This window comes from Drosophila innubila, assembly GCF_004354385.1.
Source record: "Drosophila innubila isolate TH190305 chromosome 2L unlocalized genomic scaffold, UK_Dinn_1.0 4_B_2L, whole genome shotgun sequence".
Classification (NCBI taxonomy): domain Eukaryota; kingdom Metazoa; phylum Arthropoda; class Insecta; order Diptera; family Drosophilidae; genus Drosophila; species Drosophila innubila.
Genome location: NW_022995372.1, coordinates 18,086,621 through 18,109,992, shown reverse-complemented (window position 1 = coordinate 18,109,992; position 23,372 = coordinate 18,086,621). Strand labels below are relative to the sequence as shown.

At 34.3% G+C, this 23,372-nt stretch overlaps 1 protein-coding gene across 1 annotated transcript in view; it reads left to right on the top strand.

Moving 5' to 3' along the window:
• Window positions 1-8,738: 8,738 nt before the first annotated feature.
• The window catches only part of LOC117782005 (peroxidasin), a 40,859-nt gene continuing 26,225 nt past the window's right edge, over window positions 8,739-23,372 (top strand). The window contains 2 exon segments of the mRNA XM_034618909.1: window positions 8,739-8,998; window positions 17,623-18,202. Of these exon segments, the coding sequence (XP_034474800.1) occupies window positions 17,908-18,202 (295 nt within the window). The 5' untranslated portion in view covers window positions 8,739-8,998; window positions 17,623-17,907.

Below are 23,372 nucleotides of genomic sequence, written 5' to 3'. Positions count from 1 at the left end.
ATGTACATTAAATCACAACAAGTTGTCATTGCTTGGCACACAGCAAACATTTCTCTTTTCAATTTTTGAACAATGACAACATCATTGTGCTCATATGGCGTATACGCAATATATATTTCCAGCTCGTCCTACGACCGATAGACCAATAAATTGAATCATATGCTAAATTTTCTTGTCAATTGGTACGTTCCTTCTACACCCAAGTGAGTTAAAGAAAATATTTTCACTTTCTGAAAGCATAAAATCTTGGGCAATTTAAAATGTTAGTAAAGTATTTCCAAAAATATTATCTTACATGGAACACTGTCAAATCTTTTATCTTTCCTTATATTTAATTACTTATTCATATGCCATTCTTACAGTTCTTCAAATAATTTAGTTATTAAATTGTTTTATTTTCATGTCCACATTCGTTTCACATACCAAACTATTCAGATGTTCAGACTAAATGCCTTCCATTCCTTCCCTGCTCCAGCATAACGATTCACACTAGCATACCAGGGTTGTGGTGTTGTGTGTGTGTGTGTGTGAACGGCTTGAATAACAGCATAATTCATTTTGTCACTTGTATCTGCTTGTTATTAAATTGTTTGGTGTGTCAACTCTTAACCCTGCTACACTTACTCAGCACACTCCCTTGCAGCGCCACTCTTTCTCCATTCCCTGACTCGAAGAAATTTATGCAAATTATAATTCGCAAATGTACAAGTTATGCTCAGGCACAATAAACAAGAAATGTGCACCACGCTGGCACTGAAACAAAAGAAACGACAGTCAGACAACGACAACATTAACTCGGCTTGACACAGCTTGGCTTTCTCTTTGGCTTTCTTTAGCCCCGTCGGGTCTAGTTTTGGTCTAGCTGGATATGTGTCCTCGTTGCCTGGCAAAATTGCAAGAGCTGTATTGTCTGCCGGTCTGGCGGCAGGCAGGCAGCCATATGCCGAGGCCCTGCAGCTCCTGTAGGATTCCCCTTATGCGGAGGCCCAACATAACTGCAACAATTGCACTCGCTCTCCTCCTGAATTTCGTATGACAATTTTTTTGTCTGAAGTCAACTACAGAAATGCCTTTGTGGTTGCTTTCAGTCAACACTGTAGATAATTGTTATTACTGTGTTATACATAAGTACTTTATATAGTGAGTCAACTCACAGCTGGCAATCAAGATTGGCTATTTTTATAATTTCTGATTATCATTATCATTATCATTATTTATCATTATCATTATCATTATCATTATCATTATCATTATCATTATCATTATCATTATCATTATCATTATCATTATTTCATTATTATCATTATCATTATCATTACTTCATTATCATTAATACATTACATATTACATTTCACATTGGCTATCATTATCATTATCATTACTATCATTATCATTACATTACATTTACATTATCATTATCATTACATTGGCTATCATTATCATTATCATTACATATTACATTATCATTGGCTATCATTATCATTATTACATTATTATCATTATCATTATCATTATCATTATTACTATTACATTACATTATTTATCATTATCATTATCATTATCATTACTCATTATCATTACTATTATCATTATCATTATCATTATCATTATCATTATCATTATCATTATCATTATCATTATCATTATCATTATCCTCTCTATCACCAATAAACACTTTGTATATACTACTTATATATCCGGCACTTCGAGGCAACAAGTCAATCATCTGAGGCTGCATAAGTCTGTAGTCTGTTTTTAATAGCTTTAGATTGAATAATCCATTGGCTGGCAGCCAAACAGTTGGCAGTCGGATTCCAACGATTATGAATAATGTTTGTTGCTCTGAGAAGCAATATGAAAATGCATAAATTGAAACTGAAATTTGAACTTTATGCAGCTAATTGCAAGCAGGCAATTGCGAAAGCAGTCAAGCCAGCAAACTGAAATGTATAAAATGCGTTAAGTTATACGAGTACGATGCCAAAATATTTATTTTCCATTTGGCAATTTATTTTTATCAATTTTTTTATGAAATTCAATTTGACTTTTGGCTGCCATTAAATGACGAAAAAAAGAAATACAACAGTGTGTGGGTGTTAAAGCAATTGCTGTAAATTTGAGTGGGTTATTTCGGCACAACAATTTGAAGAGCAATTTAAAAGGCAGTGCCCCGGCAATTAACATTGATGGAAAACGCTGACGACAAGGGATGAGATTACAGTAAATGTCGAGTCTTTAATCAATGTGTCTGAGTACATTGAGGCTGCATTCGATGCAGTCGAGTCCTCCTGAACGATACCAAAAATGCGAAGAAACGTTTAAAACGATAAATTTTATATTTAAACTTAATTTAACTCCTTTAACTGAACTTGAATTTCATCGAATAATTGCATAAGCCAAGACCTAGAGTTACAGATTAAAGAAGTTCAATTGCAACGCCCCAACGCAAAAAAAAAACCATATTCAGCAAACAAGTTGTGAGCTAGGACTACAAATAGAAGCCTTTGAATTTACCTTTACCTGACAACAGGATTTATGCTCAATAAGTTACTCAAATCACGTTCAGCAAATGCTTACAAAATGTTACAACAAATTTTGCACGATGCAAATCTTTTATTGACAGCACGTCTTCCTTTCAGACGGGCGTTTTGCACATGTTTTTGCTGTTAATGTGTGTAAATGTATGTGTATTAAATGTTATAATACGTATAAGTATTCCTTAAATGCCTAGCAACAACAAAAATCGGTTAGCAAATTTAATTGAATCCACTTTAAAATGCATTGCCACGAAATTAGTACAATTGCTTGGCTTTTATTTCATCAATTTGCATACCCTTTTAATGGTTACTATAATTGTTGTCATAAATTGAGTATCAAAGTGAAGAATGCTTTTAAAATTAAGTTTTTTCGATTTCAAAATTGAAAGTAGACTAACCATAGAATCGCATACCCCAAATATTTCGACAAAAAATAGTCAAAATAGGACAACAATTATTATTTTCCCTTTAAGCAAAATCGTATATCATCTGGAAGAGTATTAAAACTTCGGTGTCACAAGACTGGCTACTCTTTCGTTTTGTTGCATCAAATCACACAGCTGCATTTAATTGAAAAATATAAGTTTCTATATGATATGAATGATACATATAAATACTATATATCTGTATGTGCGAACATTTGTAATTGTGCATTTTGTGGTGTTTTTTATTGAATTCCCGTGAAATGTTTGTTTGGTCATAACGCGGCAATAGAAAATGCACGAACGGGGCATGCTCAATATATTGATTGATTGATTGATGGAGGCCACGTACCAGCTCGTTCCACATGATTCCCTTTTTCGAAACTCGCTCGTTATTTTTATGGCAAACTCGTAATAAAGGAACTCACACTCATGTAATTACAATTAATTTTCATTTGTGGCAAATTGCTTTGAAGCCTGCGCTTAGAGCGGTTGTGAAGGGGACATTCATCGTTTATGTCGTCGACAAATCTGGGTTTCTCTTAATCATAAAATTAACAACAAAATACATACAAATGTATTAACAGTTGCCAGACCAAAATTGCCAGCCAAACAGCAATTCTAAGAAGTCTCGTATAAGGGTCAAATCCTGAAAATTTGATTTAGGGTACGAGTGAAAGTGCTGGCATTAACTGGGCTTTGAGTAAGTATTAATTTTAACAAGCCTGTATAAAGCCATATAAACTCAGTATTGTTTCATAATATCTGTAAAATTAATTGAAACATTACACAGAAAAGTTAAAGGATAAGAAAATGTCTATTAACATTTATTTAAATTATAGAATAAATTATTAACTATTGTGGTGTAATTAGGTTGATGATTGAATGTACTTCTCTTAAGTTTATAAAATGAATTAATAGTTCTTTCTCGCTCTCTTCAATATTCCAATTATGTTGCTCTATTAGCTTCTCCACATTTGTACTTAGCTGATATTTGACCTCCACACAAATCGTTTTAAGCACCACACCAATAATGTTGATAGGTTGACATGAACTTTATAACATAACATAACAAGGAGATTATTTCGATTAACGGATTAATGCACTAAATGGCACTTAGAGTGCAAAATCATAAACAATATATGGATATGGCAAATAGCAATTTAGATATTTATTTATATGTGGACACAAAATGCCATTAAATAAATATTATAACAAAGCTGACGACATGAAGTAATATTTTGAATGATTTACAAGGAGATACCCTATTTTGTCTGCAATACATTTGTTTTTATAGAAAATTTAACGATTTTTTATTTGTTTACTGAATTCTTTAGAAGACTTATCCATTCAGTGATAATATAAACTATCATTAATACATTATATTATTATTAGTTTGCTTAAAATCGTGCAAAAAAGTTAATGAATTTAATGAAAAAATATTAAATAGTGGGATAAATGTTTCTATGAATTCTGTAAGACTTAGTATACATTTTTCATCGTTTCTTCACTGGGTATAATCATTTAGAATAATTGAGTGAATATTGGGAAATTCACAAAAATGCTGGTCTATACTTTTCACTTGATGCAGTTGGATGACAAAAAATTGTGGGGCAATGTTTAAATGTTTTTCAAATGTTTAATAACTTGATTACATTGCAGTCGCTTGACATTAAATGTATTTTGCTGCAGAAGTAAATTAAAACAAATTTATTAGTTAAACTCGAGTATTTGAGTTATAGAAAAATTAAAAAAAGGTTTCACAACATATGTTTTTTTTTTGATTATAAGTCATTTAAACAGATTTTTCACAATATATTTTTTTTTGAATATTAGTCATTTAAACATAGTTTTTATCTTATTCGCTTCGCTTTTTCTTTGTGTATTTTAAAGTGACTATAACGGTAATCGAGTTACCATTCATTGCATGCCACGCGGTGCACAGGCACTTCACGCAATTTCACAGCACTGACTTTTGGTCCAGGTTTGCCAGGTGTTGGCCTAAAGCGCAGACACATAGCTTAGCCATGGAAAACACTGTTCCAGCTATAATTAGTTTGGGTGCATTTTCGCGCTACGTGCCTCGCAGCCAAACATGTGGCAGCTGCAACGTTTTCGGTTTGTCTGAGATTCTTAATCAAAATTGAACTCATCCACTCAAAACACTGTTGCCGTTGATGCTGAGCTAATGAAAATGGCGATGAAATTAACAGCTGCATTAGTATCCAAAACAGAGACTCAAATTGATTGCCAAATGTGGCTCAAAACTTTTGCATGCTTTCAGACGCTTGCTTAATGATTCTGAAGAGAGGACTGATTCGAGGAGATACTGGAGATACGAGGAGATACCCAATTGGCCGCTTTGCTATCTTGTAAAAATATGTATTAATAAAAAGACGCTGTTGCAATTGTACGGGTTTTATTTTCAGTGTCAGAGGAATAGATAGTGATGTGTCCTAGAATACATAATCAGATGAACAATGCTTCTGGGCCGCCTCAGCTTTGCGGAATTACAAGCCTTTATTTTAACCTACATGCACAATGTCTTATGTCTTATGTTCATAATATTACTAATACCAACACATATTTTTCTTAATCTGATTGGGTTTCTTGGGTTTTTCCCAATCGTTGCAACAAATGTTGAATTATTTCGAATTTTTGCATACCCCAGATCTAATTTTAATTTTTTTCTTTACAGTTCAAAATTTATAGAATAGAAAATAAAATAGATTTGAAAATATATGTTACAAGCCATAATTTAATATTAGAAAAAAGCCCGAAAGTATGCAACACACTATTTGCTACACTATGAGGTCTCGCTGCAATATCCTGCCCCCTTCTTCACTGACTATTTCTGTCTCCCTCTGTCTTTATTCCTCTTTTTCTCTTTTTCTTCTTTTTTTCAGCACCCGCTGGGCATTTTGGCTGCCTTATTAAGTTGGCGCCTTGACGGCAGTTGCAACCTGCCCACGTTGGACAAACTTTTCGCATGCCAATGATATTATATGTGCTCTTTTCTTCATTTTTTCATTGCTTTCTTTTCTTTCCGTTTTCTTGTTCTTCGACTTTGATGGCATTTTGCGTCATCATCACTGCATCTCTATTGTCAAAGTTGTGCGAGTCATGAGAAAAGCGTGAAAGTGCTTGGGAAATTCAAGTAAATACCATAGGAAAACGACGACTTGGCTCCGCTGTGGTCTTACAGTTAAGCGCTAATTATATGTAAATAGATCTAACGGAGACGCTGCTCAAGGTGCAAGATAATTGGCCCCCATGTTGACAACGAAATACGAGTAGATGACAAAACTTGCACCAAATGCAAAGTACTGAATAAAGTGGGATTGAAATCATTTAAATACAATTAAATATTGTGTAAGTCCAACAGATAGTTTCAATTTCTGTACAATCAACTTACACTTTTCTTTGTCATCTTTCTATGTAATGTCATTTATTAGCCTAAAAAAAAAGTCTTTTGATTTAAAGGACCTTTTCAAAACTAACGTTATATATATTTATTAGCTCGATCGGATAGATTATCTTCTCAGTCCCTTAAAAAACAAAGCGGCTTAATTGGGACTATAATATCACACATGTTAGTATTGGTACAGAAAGTAGAACTATCCATGGGCATCAGAGCTTATCCCAAATATTTTCAAAAAGTGTCTATAAATCTTCAGAGAAATAAATTTGCCTCTAACTCAATGGATTATTTCATAGTAAATTTATGCGAAATTAGGAAATTTTACCAAATTATGAAATTAACATTAGTTTATATTTTCTATCTAAATTAGATCACAATAGTACTACTATAGTACAAAATATGTATTGGTTCTAGTACCTTTAATTCGGCTTAAGCCAGTTAAGCAAGACAATTTATTATCTAAGCATTTTGCTTTTAATCAAATGCTATTATGCAATTAGCCAACGACCATTTGCATAAATTCCTTTGCATTTAAGTCATTAGAGCCCAAAAATGTTCATTACACTTTGTTGTGCGTGTTCCAGAGCAGCATTCAAAATTTGAGACAAATAAAAACACACAAAAAAAAAGAAAGTGGAAGCATCGCACAAAATGACAAAATAAAAGCGGAAGGAATAATGAGAGTTGGAGTAGTGGCAACTGAGACTCAGAAAGAGGAGAAAGGGGCAGGGACCATATGAGGGACAGAAACCAACACGTAGAAAACGCATAAACATTCTTGCTTAAGTGAGTTTGTACATAAATTTCCCAACTAGAGTTGCTTCAAGATGGAAGGGGCTCCCAACTTGATACAAAAATACCCAGAATGTATTCGACTGTCTGGTAAGCTATGTTATGTACATAAGTTTCATTTTTGGTTTTTGATTTCGGTTCCGTTTGCATTTGTGTGACAGCCCTTTGAAAAATGTACTCAAGTGGATTTAATTTTATACACACTGTTTTCAAATAATACTCAATAATATTCTCAAGTGAGTCAAGTCCGAATTGCAGCAATTATTATCATGACAACTTTGCCACTCTGCAAGTGTCCACTGGGAAACACTGAGTACAGCTTTCAATTTACTGTCAAAGAACTTCACATGCATATTTTACTTCACGCGATTTGGCTTAAGAGAGCGCAGTGCCAGTTGTCAAAGAGCACAGCTCGCTGTGACAGGCTTTTAAAGAGATAGATAGAGGAAGAGAGAGACAGAGGAAGAGAGAGACAGAAAGAGAGAGCGAGAGAGTAATCGTAATATTCTAAAACACATCACTGACCTACATTAAGTGGAAATTTATTTATGCCGGCTGCCAAATTGGTTCCCCAAAGCGTTGGCAGTACCCTTATGACTATGACGAATATCGTTGAGTTTTTCTCTTCTCGTTGTTGTTCTTGTTGCTGCAAAAGTTTGTTATTGTTGGCTTTCTTGTTGTTAGTCATTGGCTCTAATAATAATGGTTTGTAATTTGCATAAATAATGCTTAGTTTTTGCATCAATGGCGTTCGCATTGAGTGTTTTCTCCTCCTGCTCCTGACGCTGCCACAATCCCTTTTTGTGTGAATGTGTGTGCCTGCAGTCTTTTGAATGATTGAACGGTTTGCTCGGTTGTAGCTATGTTTGGTTAGATGAACTCAATTATGTTGAAAAATTTACAAATTTAGGTTAGGTGCAAAATGGCTTAAAACGCGATTAATTGCAATTACTTAAAGAATTAATAAATCCAATTAGAATATTTTTAAAATTTCATTTATTTTTTAATTTTTTCAATTTTGGTTCTTATTAAAATTTACTGTTATTAAAAAAATGTAATAAATTAAGGAGAATTTAAATCGATTTATTGTTATTAATTTAACACATTTTACTATTGAGCTAAATAATAAAGAATATTTTCTATTCCCTTTAAGATAGTTCAATAAATTAACGTCCAATAGGTACTAAAATACTGAAATTAAAATAATAATTTAATACTTTATTTTTGAAACTTGAAATAAATGGATTGCTGCATACAATTGTCAACAGCAGGCAGTTTAACAGCGTACTGTTAAGTTTAACATGGCAGCAAGCTCTTAAGTTAGTTGACGCTCTCTTGCCATTGAAACACATACACAAACGAACGTATTAAAACTTCGTTGTTGTTTGTCGGCAACTTCGTGAATCGCTTCACATTACGAACTTGAATGCTCTCTCTCGTTCGGCAGACGATGGCATGTAAACGAGAAGCAACGAATCGCAGCGACGGCGACTTCAACTGCGAACGCGACTTCGATAGAGACTTGGTGTAATCAGTGCGTGCTGCTAAGTAAATTAGTTTAGTATGATTTTAGTGAGCAACGCTAACAGACGCGTCACGCGAATTTTGCTAACGATATTTCCAACATCAACGAAACCGACACCGACAGCGACAACGACGCGTTCGTGTTCCACATGTGTTAGTGTTTACCATTTGGTGGTTAGTGAGAGTGTTAAGTTTAACGGTACTTGGGTTCAATATCATATGCCTGGCCATAAGTGCGGCCGTGTCATAGAGAAGCAGTTAACATCGCCCGACTGAAAGTATGCAACTCCCAATTTCCCACTGTACGTAAACCAAACTAGAAACTTTAACAATACATAAACAAAATCCTATATAGAACTCTGTCGCAGAAGCCGCGTCAGCTTGAATTTCCCACTTCATCTTTCACACGACGTTAAACGCAAATTGTGGAACGGCGATGTCGAGTTGCTCGTGACTCCATTTGCTCATTTTTGGCTTCCTTTGGTTTCCTTTTTCCTTACTTTGTCGTTATGAAGGAAACTTAGACATTGGGTCCGCTGGCTGTTTACTTTTCAACTGCAACTCAAGTTGGCAGTGCTGATTGCATTTTGGGGGCCCACTCGAGCGTGCCTCATTATGGCTGATAGCTTTTTCTCTTGCCCACAAACACACATATTTGTACTTTCCACTTTATAGTGTATAGCATTGATGTTATGCAATTTAATTATTCTTCACTTTTTTCAATTAACCTAATCTATAGCTTACAAACTATTTTTTTTATTTACAATTTTAACAATTAAATTAATTTAAAATTAAAAAAAAAACAAAAAATTTTGTTTTAAAGAAATTTTATACATATTTTTAAGTGATACATTTTTAAATTAATATTTATACACATTTCTTAAAATATATATTTAAATTTTTTATGTAAGTTATTCTTTTGTTTTTTTTTCTTAACAAATTTTTAAACGGTTTGAATTTACTGTCGCAAAGTTTTCAATAAAATTGTATTTTGTGATCTTGAATTGCGTAATTTATTTTATAAAATTAATAAAAAACTCAGCTTTATTGGCCCTGATAAGATAAAAGCAAATTCAAAATTATTTGTTGGGTAAACTCGAATTTTTTATCATTACACGAAAATGTCACAACCGATTTTACTAATAAATAATAAAAAAAAAATACACTCACTTTTAAATCATTTTTTTAACAACTAATTAAGTATCGTTTTTGTTTTTTAATTAAAAACATTTCTTTTTTGTTGCACGGTATTTTTTATAAGGGGTCCTTGCATGTGTTAAACATTGAAATCGATAGACCGTCGGCTAAATGATTTATACGTAGTTATTTTGGCTAGCTTTCAGGAAGTGTACAATCGATTGTGGGTTTTTCGAGATATCTAAAAATCTGACTTCTAAAAAATTCAAAAATTGACCGATTTTAAAAATGTTCTTATTTTAAAATGTTCTTATTTACAATTTTAACAATTAAATTAATTTAAAATTAAAAAAAAAACAAAAAATTTTGTTTTAAAGAAATTTTATACATATTTTTAAGTGATACATTTTTAAATTAATATTTATACACATTTCTTAAAATATATATTTAAATTTTTTATGTAAGTTATTCTTTTGTTTTTTTTTTCTTAACAAATTTTTAAACGGGTTGAATTTACTGTCGCAAAGTTTTCAATAAAATTGTATTTTGTGATCTTGAATTGCGTAATTTATTTTATAAAATTAATAAAAAACTCAGCTTTATTGGCCCTGATAAGATAAAAGCAAATTCAAAATTATTTGTTGGGTAAACTCGAATTTTTTTATCATTACACGAAAATGTCACAACTGATTTTACTAATAAATAATAAAAAAAAAATACACTCACTTTTAAATCATTTTTTTAACAACTAATTAGCATCGTTTTGTTTTTTTAATTAAAAACATTTCTTTTTTGTTGCACGGTATTTTTTATAAGGGGTCCTTGCATGTGTTAAACATTGAAATCGATAGACCGTCGGCTAAATGATTTATACGTAGTTATTTTGGCTAGCTTTCAGGAAGTGTACAATCGATTGTGGGTTTTTCGAGATATCTAAAAATCTGACTTCTAAAAAATTCAAAAATTGACCGATTTTAAAAATGTTCTTAAAAAGCCAATACATAGAAAAAATCTAAAAAGGGATAAGGAAAAACATAACTTATTGATTGTTTCTTCGTATGGTCAAGATAAACAGTTTCGATTTTAATCCTTGCTGAGGATTTAATAACTTGATAACTCATCAAAGGATACGTCGCAGACCAAAAACTCAACTTATAATAGAAAAAACTTTAAAAAATCCTAGAATTTTGAAAAATACAAATTTGGCACATATCATAGTGCTGTCATTTTTTAATGGTCGTATAAAGGATAAAATAAGTATATTATTCAGTTGTTCCAATACGTAGATTATAATCTAAGGATACAATTCATTTTAAATATTAAATAGAATGTATCAATTTTTCATTAGTTAATCTATAATCTTTCTGTCTGAGTTCTTATGGAAATCCTCTGATTTTAAGTGCAAATTTGCAGCTGTTGCTATAATTTTGCGCTGCACTGTCAACAATGCTAATGAATAGCTGACGAGTTTTTGCTAAAACTAACAAATAGAACTGGTTAGCGTTAGCTAGCCACATATACACACACATATACACTCACACACTCAGACACACACACGCGTCCACATGCCATAAAACCAACACGAAATTTGGTGCATCCACTGAACGACGCTCGCTCTTGGCATAGCCATTCAATAACCAAGTTAAAATATGCACGAACTATACACGAACACACACATGCACACATACACCCACACACACGCACTCAGTGCCGTTGGCAGTGCGTGTGCGTGCGCTGCAAATATGTATTTTATGCTTTTTGTGTGGCTTGAACAGAGTTTTGTATGTGGCGATGGATTGAGAAGGGGTTCAGGGGAAGGAGGCTGCCCGCTAATTAGGCAATATGCACTCGATTGTGTTATAATCATTAAAACCGGAAAATGCATTGCTACCGCGAGCTGCATGCCACATGCCAGCGTACCTCATGTACACACGCACACGCACACACACTCAGCACTAGTGTGCATAGTTTTAGGCACAATTAAAAAAAGATAGGAGAAGAAAATATCTACGATCATAATTCCAACTGCAATGAAAATGAAAAACCACCAACAATTTTGGTTGCTTTGAAAAACATTCGTTGTGTTTAACAATTCGGTTTATTGCTCTACGAAAACTGTTCTTTACAAAGAATAAATAGAAACGGAATGCGATGTGATAATGAGCGGTGTTCTAGAATTGTAAACCAACCAAAACTCAACCAATAATGTATGGGCTTTTGGTTAGTTTTCGGTTGGATTATACTTCCAGCCATAATTGACAAAGCCTTCAAAACATATTTATCCATCGTCAAATTTGCTATGGTTACAGCGAGCATTGCTAGATACTTATTTATAAATTCTAACAAAAAAAATGTTTAATTAAACTGATCTTTTAAATATGTCTGGTACGTGATGTATCGAATTGTATTCATTATTTGCTTTTCGACTTTCATAAACGCAAACAATAAATATATTTACATTAGTTTAATAATAATATAAAGCCTGAAGACAAATTGGGTAACTCTTCATTAAAAGTGTCAAAATTAGGTTTCACTTTAACATATTCTTGAAAAATCAAGCAAAACCAGTTCAAATCAAATAAAATTTTTGCGAGTAAATGTTCTTGTATGAATTGGAAACAAAATTAACTCTAACTAAAGTTACTAAAATATTGAGCTCAAGTGTTAAAAATGCAGATATCAGTAAAAAACGTATAATTTTAATATTATTTTCATTTACATTCAAACATTTCAAAGAATTTTTTTTTTTTTTTATTCGTAAGATAAGTATTTGACTTTTCATATATGTATTTATTTTATGCAAAAGAAAAAGATATTTGAGAACTACTTTTATTTATAAGAGCATCTTAGATTGAACATGTCCAACTATTTCGCAACTGATTTGCCGAAAGTTGGTTGCTGTTTGCGATTTTAGTAAATATATATCTCATGTTGGGAAAGTCTTTCCTGTCCGTCACGTATTCAACTTAAAGTCAAAACTTTGCGATGGTTGGCAAAGAAAACCAACAGGAAACGGAAGTAAGCGAAAGCAAACACGTGTTGGGGAAAATCTTTGCTGCAACAATGTAAACACTCGCCTTCAAACAGATACACACACCCAAACACACACTCCCTCACCCACTCTCATTGCATATGTAAACCCTCTTGTAAGCTGGCCAATTTTTTATGTATTTATGCATTTCTTGCTCTTATAAAAACACCTACCACTCCTTACCGCCCCCCTCGGCATTAAAGCTGCCAGCTGAGAAAATGCACCAGTGGAATAACACACCCGCTCCCTCCGCTGCCACGCCCAACACCCTTTGTAGGTTAATCAAATGCAAGGCGGGAAAAAATAAAAAATTGCAATACGCATTTTGGTGTGATGGAATGAAGGGAATGGGGAAAAGAAAGGAGAACGGGATAAAATGGAGTTTCCTGGTGGCTAGTTAAAGTGCGCGGGTGTCAGACCATGTTTTTTTTTTTGTCGTCGTGTGCGTGTTATATTAAAAAATTTTCCAACTGAGGAAAGCAGGAGCAGAAGCTGCAGCTGCAGCAAAATACAAAAGACGACTGACAGCTGACGTTGGGACATGGACGAGGATGACGAGGACGATGATGTGGACGAACATGTGAAGGAACACAGACTTGATTTTCTTTACTTGATATGATATTCTACGAACTGGCACATATGAGATGAGATTATGTTCTTGAATTCAATTAACGATAATGCTTAACCATTTAAACTTGTAAAACTACTTAAATACATTGGTTAGATGTTATGTATTTCAAGGTTATGCTTAAAATGATTTCAACATAAGAGAGAATTACATAAATTTTACTATTTTTAATCCGACAAGGGAAACTACAATTTTTGACATTGCTCAAAATAGAGGCAAAAGGTTGCATAGACTTTATGGTATATAAATAAATTATTTTAGATATTTATATTTTAGATATTAAAACGACATGGGAGAGTTATTGTCATCAATCTACATTTTTTTTTTTTTTTGGATTTTAAATTAAACAAGTAATTTAAGAAAAAATATTTTAATTTTAACTTTTCATCATTTAAAAATAAACTTTTCATCAAAATAAAAATTATTTAAGTTGTATCTCTTAATCTCTAAGTAAAAAAATAATACCAAATTTTTTTGTTATATAGCCTGAATTCCCTATTGGGTCATGGCCTGATGCAAAATTTGCCTCTAAATTACGTAGACTAAATATGAAAAAGGTCAAGAGAAAATAAGACAATCTTGGCTAAATACACTCCATCAGAAAAATGTAATGTCCGTACATTGAAGCAAAACCAATGTTTACGCTAAGTCAATGTTTACAATTTCTGAATACCGAATTTGTAAACTCTACCAATTGTATGCTTTTGAGAAATATAATATTTTTTGAACAAAATTTCCAGAAAATGTAGTTGTTAAGTTTAAATCAGATTTTGAATCAGCTTGAGTACTGGCTCTTGAAATGCATGTCGAAATAAACAAATTAGCAATGAATTCAGTTTGGACAGAAAAGACCGTTAACTGTCAGCAGTAACTGTTACTGTTTTGTTGATTTGTTGGCAACAACAACAGTTTGGTGGAACAAAACAGTTACACACATTGCCAGACAATGTTTATGGCCATCAGGTATTTGGCTTAATTTTTGACACTTTTTGCATATTATGAGCGACAGCTCCATAGCTCTAATTTGAGCTTGGCGAAGCAGAGTTGTGAGGCAAGTGGCAAGAACGATGCCAGCAGGTGACATAAAACAAGCCTTTAATGTGGCAAGGTGGCGGGTTGCTGCTGCAGTTGATGACACGCAAGGGTGGAAAGGAATGTTGCGACATCGAGGGGAACGGAATGTAAAAGGAATGCGAAAGGAATGAATAAGTGTGGCGAGAAACAAAAAAACATCGCGTGAGAAATGTGAAATGTAACTAAAAATGTACAAGAGAGAGAGGGAGAGAATAGAGAGAAATTGAGCGAGTAAGTGTGGGGCTCAGGTGGCAAGGACGGGAAATCATTTGTTATTTCATTTCCGAAATAAGCTGGAATGCAGAGGAATTGGCGCAGAGGATTAGCTCCAATGTCTGACAGTTGAAATCATTGGACGCCATTTTGTTTGGACCATCTACCGTGCCCTGTTGCCACATTGCATTGCTTGTCATTTAAAGATTGACAGTTTTCGATAAAAAAAAAGACAGAAATAGCAATACTGAAGCGAAGCACAAAAGCCAAACAATAAGCGAAACGTAAAATAAAACAATAACAGTGACAGCAACAGCAACAAGGACAGTAACTGTAACATCAACAGACATTCGTAATGAAAATGTTAATGATGAGGAGACAAAAAGGTGTCAACTGTTTGCTCAAAATGTCTGCCTTTGTGCCCCTCAACGTATCGCATCAACTCGTCATTGACTTAAGATTTTTGTGTTACGTCCGAGTCCTTCCGCATGTCCTGACTATCATTCAAGCTATTTATCATTATGACATAGCATGGCTTTTGGGCTGATTTGCCAAGGGAGCGCCATCTGTGCCATTTTGGTCCCTAAGCTGTTAATCAAAGCTACCACAAAGTTTCCAAGCAAAGTTCAACTAGGGAATATTTGAATTTGGTAATACGGTAGGAGTAGGATTTACTTACATCTTGTTGGTTTTCTTAGAAACTCCAAGCACATTTTGCTAACTTTGTTAGTCTGTCTATGCAATCTTGGGTTACCTCTTTTCATATACACGTAATTTTCTGGTTTTTGAAGTGTGTAGCTTTGCTTCAACAAGTATTTTTTACATGTACTCGTTCTGTCTTATTTAAAAGCCAAACCTTTTATAAAAATTTGAGCATTTTTTGTTTGTTAAGTTAGTTTAATATTATGATAATTACTTAAATTATTTTATTCGTAATATTTTCCCTACATTTTGTGGGTCAAGGAAAATACATATAAATATAAATTATAATATTTAGCTTTACTTACTGCATTGAACATTTATTAAAATTTAGATGGTACTTCAAATCCTTAACAAGTTTCTCAATTCGCTTTCATCATTTTAATATTGGGAAGTTGTATTATTTTACATGTATTTATCAAATCAAATAAAGTAAACTTAAGTATTTTATAATAATATTCATTAATTGTAAATTTTTACTCTATCCCACCCACTTGAAAAATAACCCTATAACAATTTCTTTAACAATATGGTTGCTTGGGTGATTGAGAAAACTTCAAAAACTATGAGAGGAGGAAAGCGTAAGCCACGCCTGGTAATCATTTCACATTTACTCAATTACGTGTATAAATGTCAGATCTGGCGGTTCGGGTTGGTTACGCAGTTCAGGGGCCGTTACGAGACAACCGGTTAAGCCAATTTATTAAATAAAAAACCATTTGTCACATTTTATTCAAGTTTTCAACACGGCCTTTTTGGTGTGCGTGGCCTGTTGTTATCTTTATGACATTTCCAGTGAGCAATGAAACAGAAACCCTAAAAGCCATAAAGCCAAAAGAGAAGCAGTCAACTGGCCAAAAAATAGCACAATGAGGACAAAGGGGACAAAGGCTGACAAAGGGGAGGACAGTAGGAGTGAAGAGTCGAGCAAGCTGGACAAAAGGTCAGGCTGACATTTTTCTTCATTAATTTTACCTGGTCAACTGATAAAAAGCCAAACGACGACAGCAACGATGATCATAAAAGTAATATGTAATAACCAGATAATAACAATGACAAGAAACCTTTTTCTTTCTTTTTTTCTGTTCGCTCCCTCTGTTTTCTTTTGGTCCCCGACAGGGACAGATTTTAGCTGTTGTTAAGATACTCGCATTTGAAATAAGCACAAAACGGTCTAGTCCAGTGACTAAAGACAAAACATAACATAGCCACAAAGCTTCACAGCCGCATAGTGTTTATGGCCCCCGCAATTAGTTGATTGCAGGCTCAACTCCATCAAAGATTGTAAGTGCTTTCAATTTCATAGCTGTCCATCTCATTCCCCTCCACATCCCAGTGCTCGCTTATTTTCCGTGCTTCTCTCGACGGAAATTAAACTTGTCCAAAAGTTTAAATGCCTTTCTGCCGCTTTCCGTTGTATTTCGCTTGACTTTTGTTCTCAAGTTACCACTCCAATTCCCCCTCTGGCCGCACTGGCCAACTGTCCCACAGAGTTTCCATTTTCCAACATTTATTGTGTGTGCTCAGTCTCTGAGTTTTCTAATTTGCGCGCTTCAAGCAATTAAACGATGCATCCGGTTTCAGATCCCACTCCAACCAACTCTTCATAAACATGGACTTGAAAATGGACTACGAGTAGTTTGTGGGTTAAACCATTTGAATGCTGCTTATGCGACAAATTAAACATGTCAAGTAACTCATACGCCCCATTGCCGTGGTTCAAGTGTTGATCTAATGAAGAGCGAATGTTTTTGGCCGTGACTTTAGTTGCAAATATCCCTTTAGAATTTACTTTAATATAAGTAGTTAATAATGCGTAAATTGCAGTACTTACACTTGCTGTAAGTAAATGAACCCTAGGTTTATTTACCAAGGCAACGACTACCTCATGAATAGCACGTTTATCTAAGGGAATATAAAATAGCGATATTCAGGCACAAAGTTAACAACTGTTAATGCCGACATATGATTTATAATTTATGCGGAGAGTGGGTTATGCTAATGTTTAAATAATGAAATGATATTTAATAAAGCTCAGTTTAAAATTTTCAGAAAGTAATGAAAAAAGTAATAATAGTAATAATGAATGAGCAATAAACAAAAAAGAAAAAATATATAACATGCCATGCATTTTTTATTTACAGTCGCGGGCGACGTCAACGGGAGGCTGTTGCAGCTCGCCTTCTGTTACGCAATGGAAAATTTATTTTTCCACTCAGCCAAGGGCTGAACAAATTGTTTTGCGTAAATATTTAACAGTCGCAATGAATTGCATTGCCAGCAACTGAAAGTAAAAGCCCAGATAAAGAATACATTTGTATGTATAAAGAACAAACAGATAAAGCATTGACCAAAGCGAAGCAAAAAGAGACAGCGATAGAGATAGAGATAGAATAAAGCGACAAAAAAAAAAGCGTATACAAATAAAAATGAAAATTAAAATATTTCCGCTGACAGCGGATGCAACATTGGAGCAGCGACGGCGCCGCGTAATGAAATTGCAACGGAAACATAAAATGCCGGAAATATGCTCATGGCTAATTGTTGCCGCTGCCGCCGCCTCGGCCACTTGGTTGACCCTATCGAAGTCCGTGGCCTCCGCCCAGGATGACGACGATAGCGAGATGCATCAGCATCATATGGATTTACTGCATCATCAGCAACAACATACGGATTTCATTATTGGAGAATCTGAGGAACGCGATCACATAGCTCATCATCTGGGTGAGTTTTAATAAAAATCAGTTTTAACATTATTTTTAAAATTTAAATTATATTTATTATAAGTATCAATTTAAAATCATAATTTCTAATTTAATTTTTATTTGAACTTTTGTCTAATGATCTTTATCTGCGCTAAAAAAATAAAAATATAAATATTTGTACTTAAAAAAAATAGCATTGACTTTATTTTTTATATTTATTTTATTTGTCTACAAATTACAGATTACAGTTTGATAAATCTGTAATCAAAATCAAATTATGTTAATTTTTAAGTCACACAATTAAACTTATTTTATCTACACATAAATATAAAATTAAATTTTTGAAAAATGTACGACAACTTATATTACTAAAAGTATATCTACACATCACTCAGTTTAAATTTTGCTACACAGTGCTCAGTGGATACTGAGACAGTGAGAGACACAGAAGGAAGATAAAGGGAGGGTTGTCACGCTCTATTTGCTTTTCCTTTTGCTTAGCACAAGGTCAACTTGGCGCGGTTGCCAAGTGCCGACAAACTTTTGAGTGTCCGCTCCGGCTAACTGTGTGTCACTTGAGCGGAATTATGTGACTGGCTCTGGATTTGGCAGTGGCTGTGGCAGTGGCAGTGTCAAATCCCGAAAAACCAGTTTGGCTCATTGCACACTGAGGGCAGTTGGGAGCACGTGCTTGGTTAGCTCTAGTGGCCGTTTAGGTTGGCCGAAGACTTAAGCCGCTCACAGCATAATTAAAGCGCCCACATGGCGTATGCGTATTCGTATTCGAATTGTGGTTGCTGCCGCCTTTCGTCTGACCAAATGTGCCCCTCCCGCCCCCAATCCCCCCACACACACATGCACGCACGCACACATATAGACATGAGACAGCCCCAAAATACCCAAGGGCACAAGGGGCCCATGTTTGTGGCCACTTAAGTTTTCTTTGTCCATGACTTGTGGGCTGCCGCTGTTGCTCCTGTGGGTTGTTCAACAAGTGGACAACAGTTGACACACACATAGGTGTGTGTGTGTGTCTGTATGTAGCATCTACTTAGGCTGCTCGGACAAAAGTGATTGATACTCTGATTGATAGCGCTTATGATCGTAGGGTCATTTAGCCGTTTTGGGTTTATGACTTGACATTTAGACAGAGGTTTTTAATGTGAGTACAATCAATCCCCTTACATTGTAAAATTATTAACAAATTTATGATCCTATTAAGTTATCTTTAAGTTGTTCTGAATTGTTTAAACATCAAGCCAATTTTCTGGCAAGCTTGATAATAATTTAACCACAACTTTTTTTTTCATATTTTAACTTATTTGTATTTATGGCTAAACTTTTGCGTTCAAATAGCAAAAATTTCTCTACGTCTGCCTTTTGAATAATATTTTAATCACGTAGTCAAAACTTTCCCACTAATAAACAATTTTCCCTCCATATTTTACTGAGTTTTTCTCCAACGCTTTCCATCACTTACATACGTGAGTCAAATTAAATTTCTTTCTTAGACTTCGTATAACTGTTTTTGATGTAAATTTTGGTATATTTATTCTTTCTTTTTACCCGCCACACTTCTTTTCAGCAACAATCGGAGGGAAAAACCCGCACCCATTTGCTGCAATTGTTTGACAATTTTTCAACAATTTCCCAGCTGACTGCAAAATTGCCGCTTGCCTTCCCCTTCCCCTTTCCCTTTCCCATTTCATGTCATTCATTCAAAGTGTGTGCGTTTGTGTGTGCATTTGTGTGCATCTTTCACACCCTTTAGCGTTGCTGCTGAAAGTATGCAACACTTTTTTGCGCTGTACATTGTTTAGCGCGATGCTTTGGCCGACGGGGCGGATGAGAAACGAGCAGGAAAACAGAGTAAAAAGAACGGCAATCACGGCTCCTGTTGGCCTTTGGTGTCGCAATGTTGTTGTTACAATTGTTGTTGTTTTTCGCTATTGCTGTAATTTGTTTTTTATTTTGTTCGCCTCTGCTCACATCTGTTTTTTTTTTGTTGTTGTATTTTGTTTCTTTGTTTCTTTTACTTTTGTGTATTTTTTTTTTTTTGTTGCGCTTTTCGCCTTTGCCTTTTGGCGAATGTTTGTTTTTAACATCATTTCACGTTAGCGTCGTTTGTTCTCATCTCGTTTGAAGTCGCCTTTGTAGTTTTATTTTACACAAATTTAATTTGCCGTCACTTTGCATTTGACCTATGCCCCCGAGCCACAAGCCAAAGTCCTGGAATTTATAATGAAAACTCCCAGAAATATGACAGCAACGCACAACTCAATTAGCAAAGGCATTTCTTTGGTGAGACACTGTTGCAATTGCACTCATACTAGATAAATGCAAATTGATAAAGTTATCGGGATGCCTCAGCAAGCTTTTAAACTCTGACATTTGACACCGCAATGGGAAAGCAAATTTTACAAATTTTAGCACTAAATTCTGCCTTGGCTAATTTAAAAGTTATATTTGCAGTTAGCCAGCCAGTCGGCCCAAGATAATTGCTGTCCATAAAAGTGGTCCAGCCAATAACTGGCAACTTGCAGCTTGCACCTTGTGTCATGCCACAAAGTCGAGCCTGAGTGCATTCCTGAGAGTAACCCCATGCATCAGTAGTTCACCGTTCTCACTCTCTGGTTTTGAAATCTCTCTGCGTACTCTCACGTACGCAGCAACTTGAAGTTTTACAATCATTTAGTTCACTGTGAGTTTGCTGACCAACTTGATGCACACAAAGTTGACTTGAATACAGATCAGACTATGCCAAGGTGTTTAAAAAGATAGATTGATGGGTTAGAGATTAAGTGAATAAGCCTTTCAAAACACTTGATTGCATCAAGAGCCAATCAGTTTTCCTCTGAAAACTATTAAGTCTACTATATATGAAATTGAAACTCACCTATTTAATCAAGAAGTGAATAGTGGATTAAAGACACTTTTGTTGGTTGATTTGTTGGTAATGAGCTCAAACTTCCAAACGTGAGCAACAATTTTTTTAATAACCGACAATATTGGTTCGATTGATTTTTTATTAAACTCTCTTCGAAATTTAAGCCAAACAACTCAAAAATTAAAGTTTTTTGATAAAAATTGCATTATTATTGTACGCATATTCAGTTTACAATTTCAATATCTCCTGGAATATGCCAAAATTAAAACTAAGTATATAATTTTGAATAATAATCAAAAGAACGTTTTAAAATAAAATGAAAAGCTTTGATGGTTTTCAAGTACATATTTACGCTCATAAATAAACGTAAGTGGCAAGTCGAAGTTTCTGGAAATTGGCCATCTATTATTTCCTTATCATTAAGCCCTCGAAATGCTTATGAACATACTTCAAATTGAGCTATTTCTGTTTGCCACTTGATTGCACTCACCTTTTTGGGGCTTGCCACAAAACACTGTGCCCCACTAGAGTGAGAGGCAAAGCGAGGCACAGAGAGAGGGAGAGAAAGAGAAGAAGAGAGGGTCTACGTAGGCCGAACCTCAAAACTTCATTAGCCAAAAAGCACGCGCTGAAATTGAAGCTACAGTAACAACACAGTCAAATATGGAAAAGAAAAAAATTAAAAAGAATCGACAGAGAAAGAGAAAGAACAAATTCTTGAAATGGTGAGAGCCATAAATTGCACGGCGGCAAAAATAAATGTAAAGTAAATGGCGCTAATTCAAAGTAGATTTATTTATTATGCTATTTTACTTGGGGCAGAGAGCCAAGAAATATGCTTTAAATTTTCACAGACCATTGTCTGTCTCTTTGTTTCACTCACTTTTTCTCTCTTTCTTTCTCTAGCGAGTTGTAGGCGTAGGCAAAAAATAAAAGCAAACAAATGAAAATAAATGTACAACAACAAAAATTATGCAACAAAAACAATAATGTTGGCTAAGAAAAACTGTAGCTCCTGGCACTGTCATTTATGGGGAAAAACTCTCGAGTTTTCCTGCTGTAAGTACACGAACATTTTAATTTACGCATCCTGTGGCGTCTCCTTTGAGAAGCAAAGCACCTGCTGCGACAGACATCGAATCGAGATAGAGAAAAAGAGAAACTCCTCGACGTCTGCTGTTGATTTTAGCCATAATGCTAACGCATTTAAGCCAATTTTCGTGTCAGCTCTTAATGATTTATTAGCCAAAAACTGTAGACAGCTTAGCAGCCGGATATAGGGACGGATACGGGAACCGGCATAGGCTATCTGAGCCCTCCGGAAAATAGGTGTCAACGACTGCCTGGAAGTTGCGTAAATTTGTCTACGATTTGTTATTGTTTACGGCTAATGATTATAATTACAACAGACTTGGACAAATTTTCAGTTACAGCTACAAATTGAGCTTATAAAATGTGTTGAAAGAGAGTATCAGCCAATTACTCACTTAGACTTTTCACATCTTCAGTTCAGTTATGTATTCAAAATTGTGATTTTTCAAAAGTATTTCAATCCAAGCTTTAAAAGTGTTTAGCAATAAAAAATGTCTTTCGCATTTTGTTTACTTTTAATTTAATGTATCCAGATACTTTTTAAGCTCACGTACGCAGCACACGGACGATAAGGCATTGGAAGCTTAAAGTACAGTGTAAATGAAAAAGGAAAAGCATAGAGATTTTGACAGTAATGCACTAATACATTTACGCCCACATACACAGTTGCAATGCATTGAAACCTAAGAGAACTCAAAAATAAAGTTGTAATTACATTCTTTGTAAAAACTAAAACTAAACCATCTTATACAGCTGGTTTATAAACAAGGAAATAATCATAATAGATATAACTAATCACATTTTTTGACCATAACTGATTGAAAATTCTTACACCAAGAAATGGAAATGGGTGGAGAACGCTTATGTTTTATACGATACATAATCAAAAATTTAATTATAAACTTAATTAAATCTTGTTTTGTCTCTTCATAAATATTTTGAAATTCATCCAACTGGAAATGTAATTTTCAATAAAAGAAAACCAAGTTTCAAGCTTCAAATATACTTTGCATATTTATTTATTGCTGAAAAGTTAATTTGGTCGCATTTACATACCAATTTCTTACTTACTTCCAATCGTCACTTACTAGGCGAACATTTTCTAACTCGTCGTGCGATTGCTATTGATTTTTACTAGCATTTACTTTTGGCCACCTTGGCATATATTTCGCCTAGTTTTTCGGCATGATGACAGCAAAATAAAGAGAAA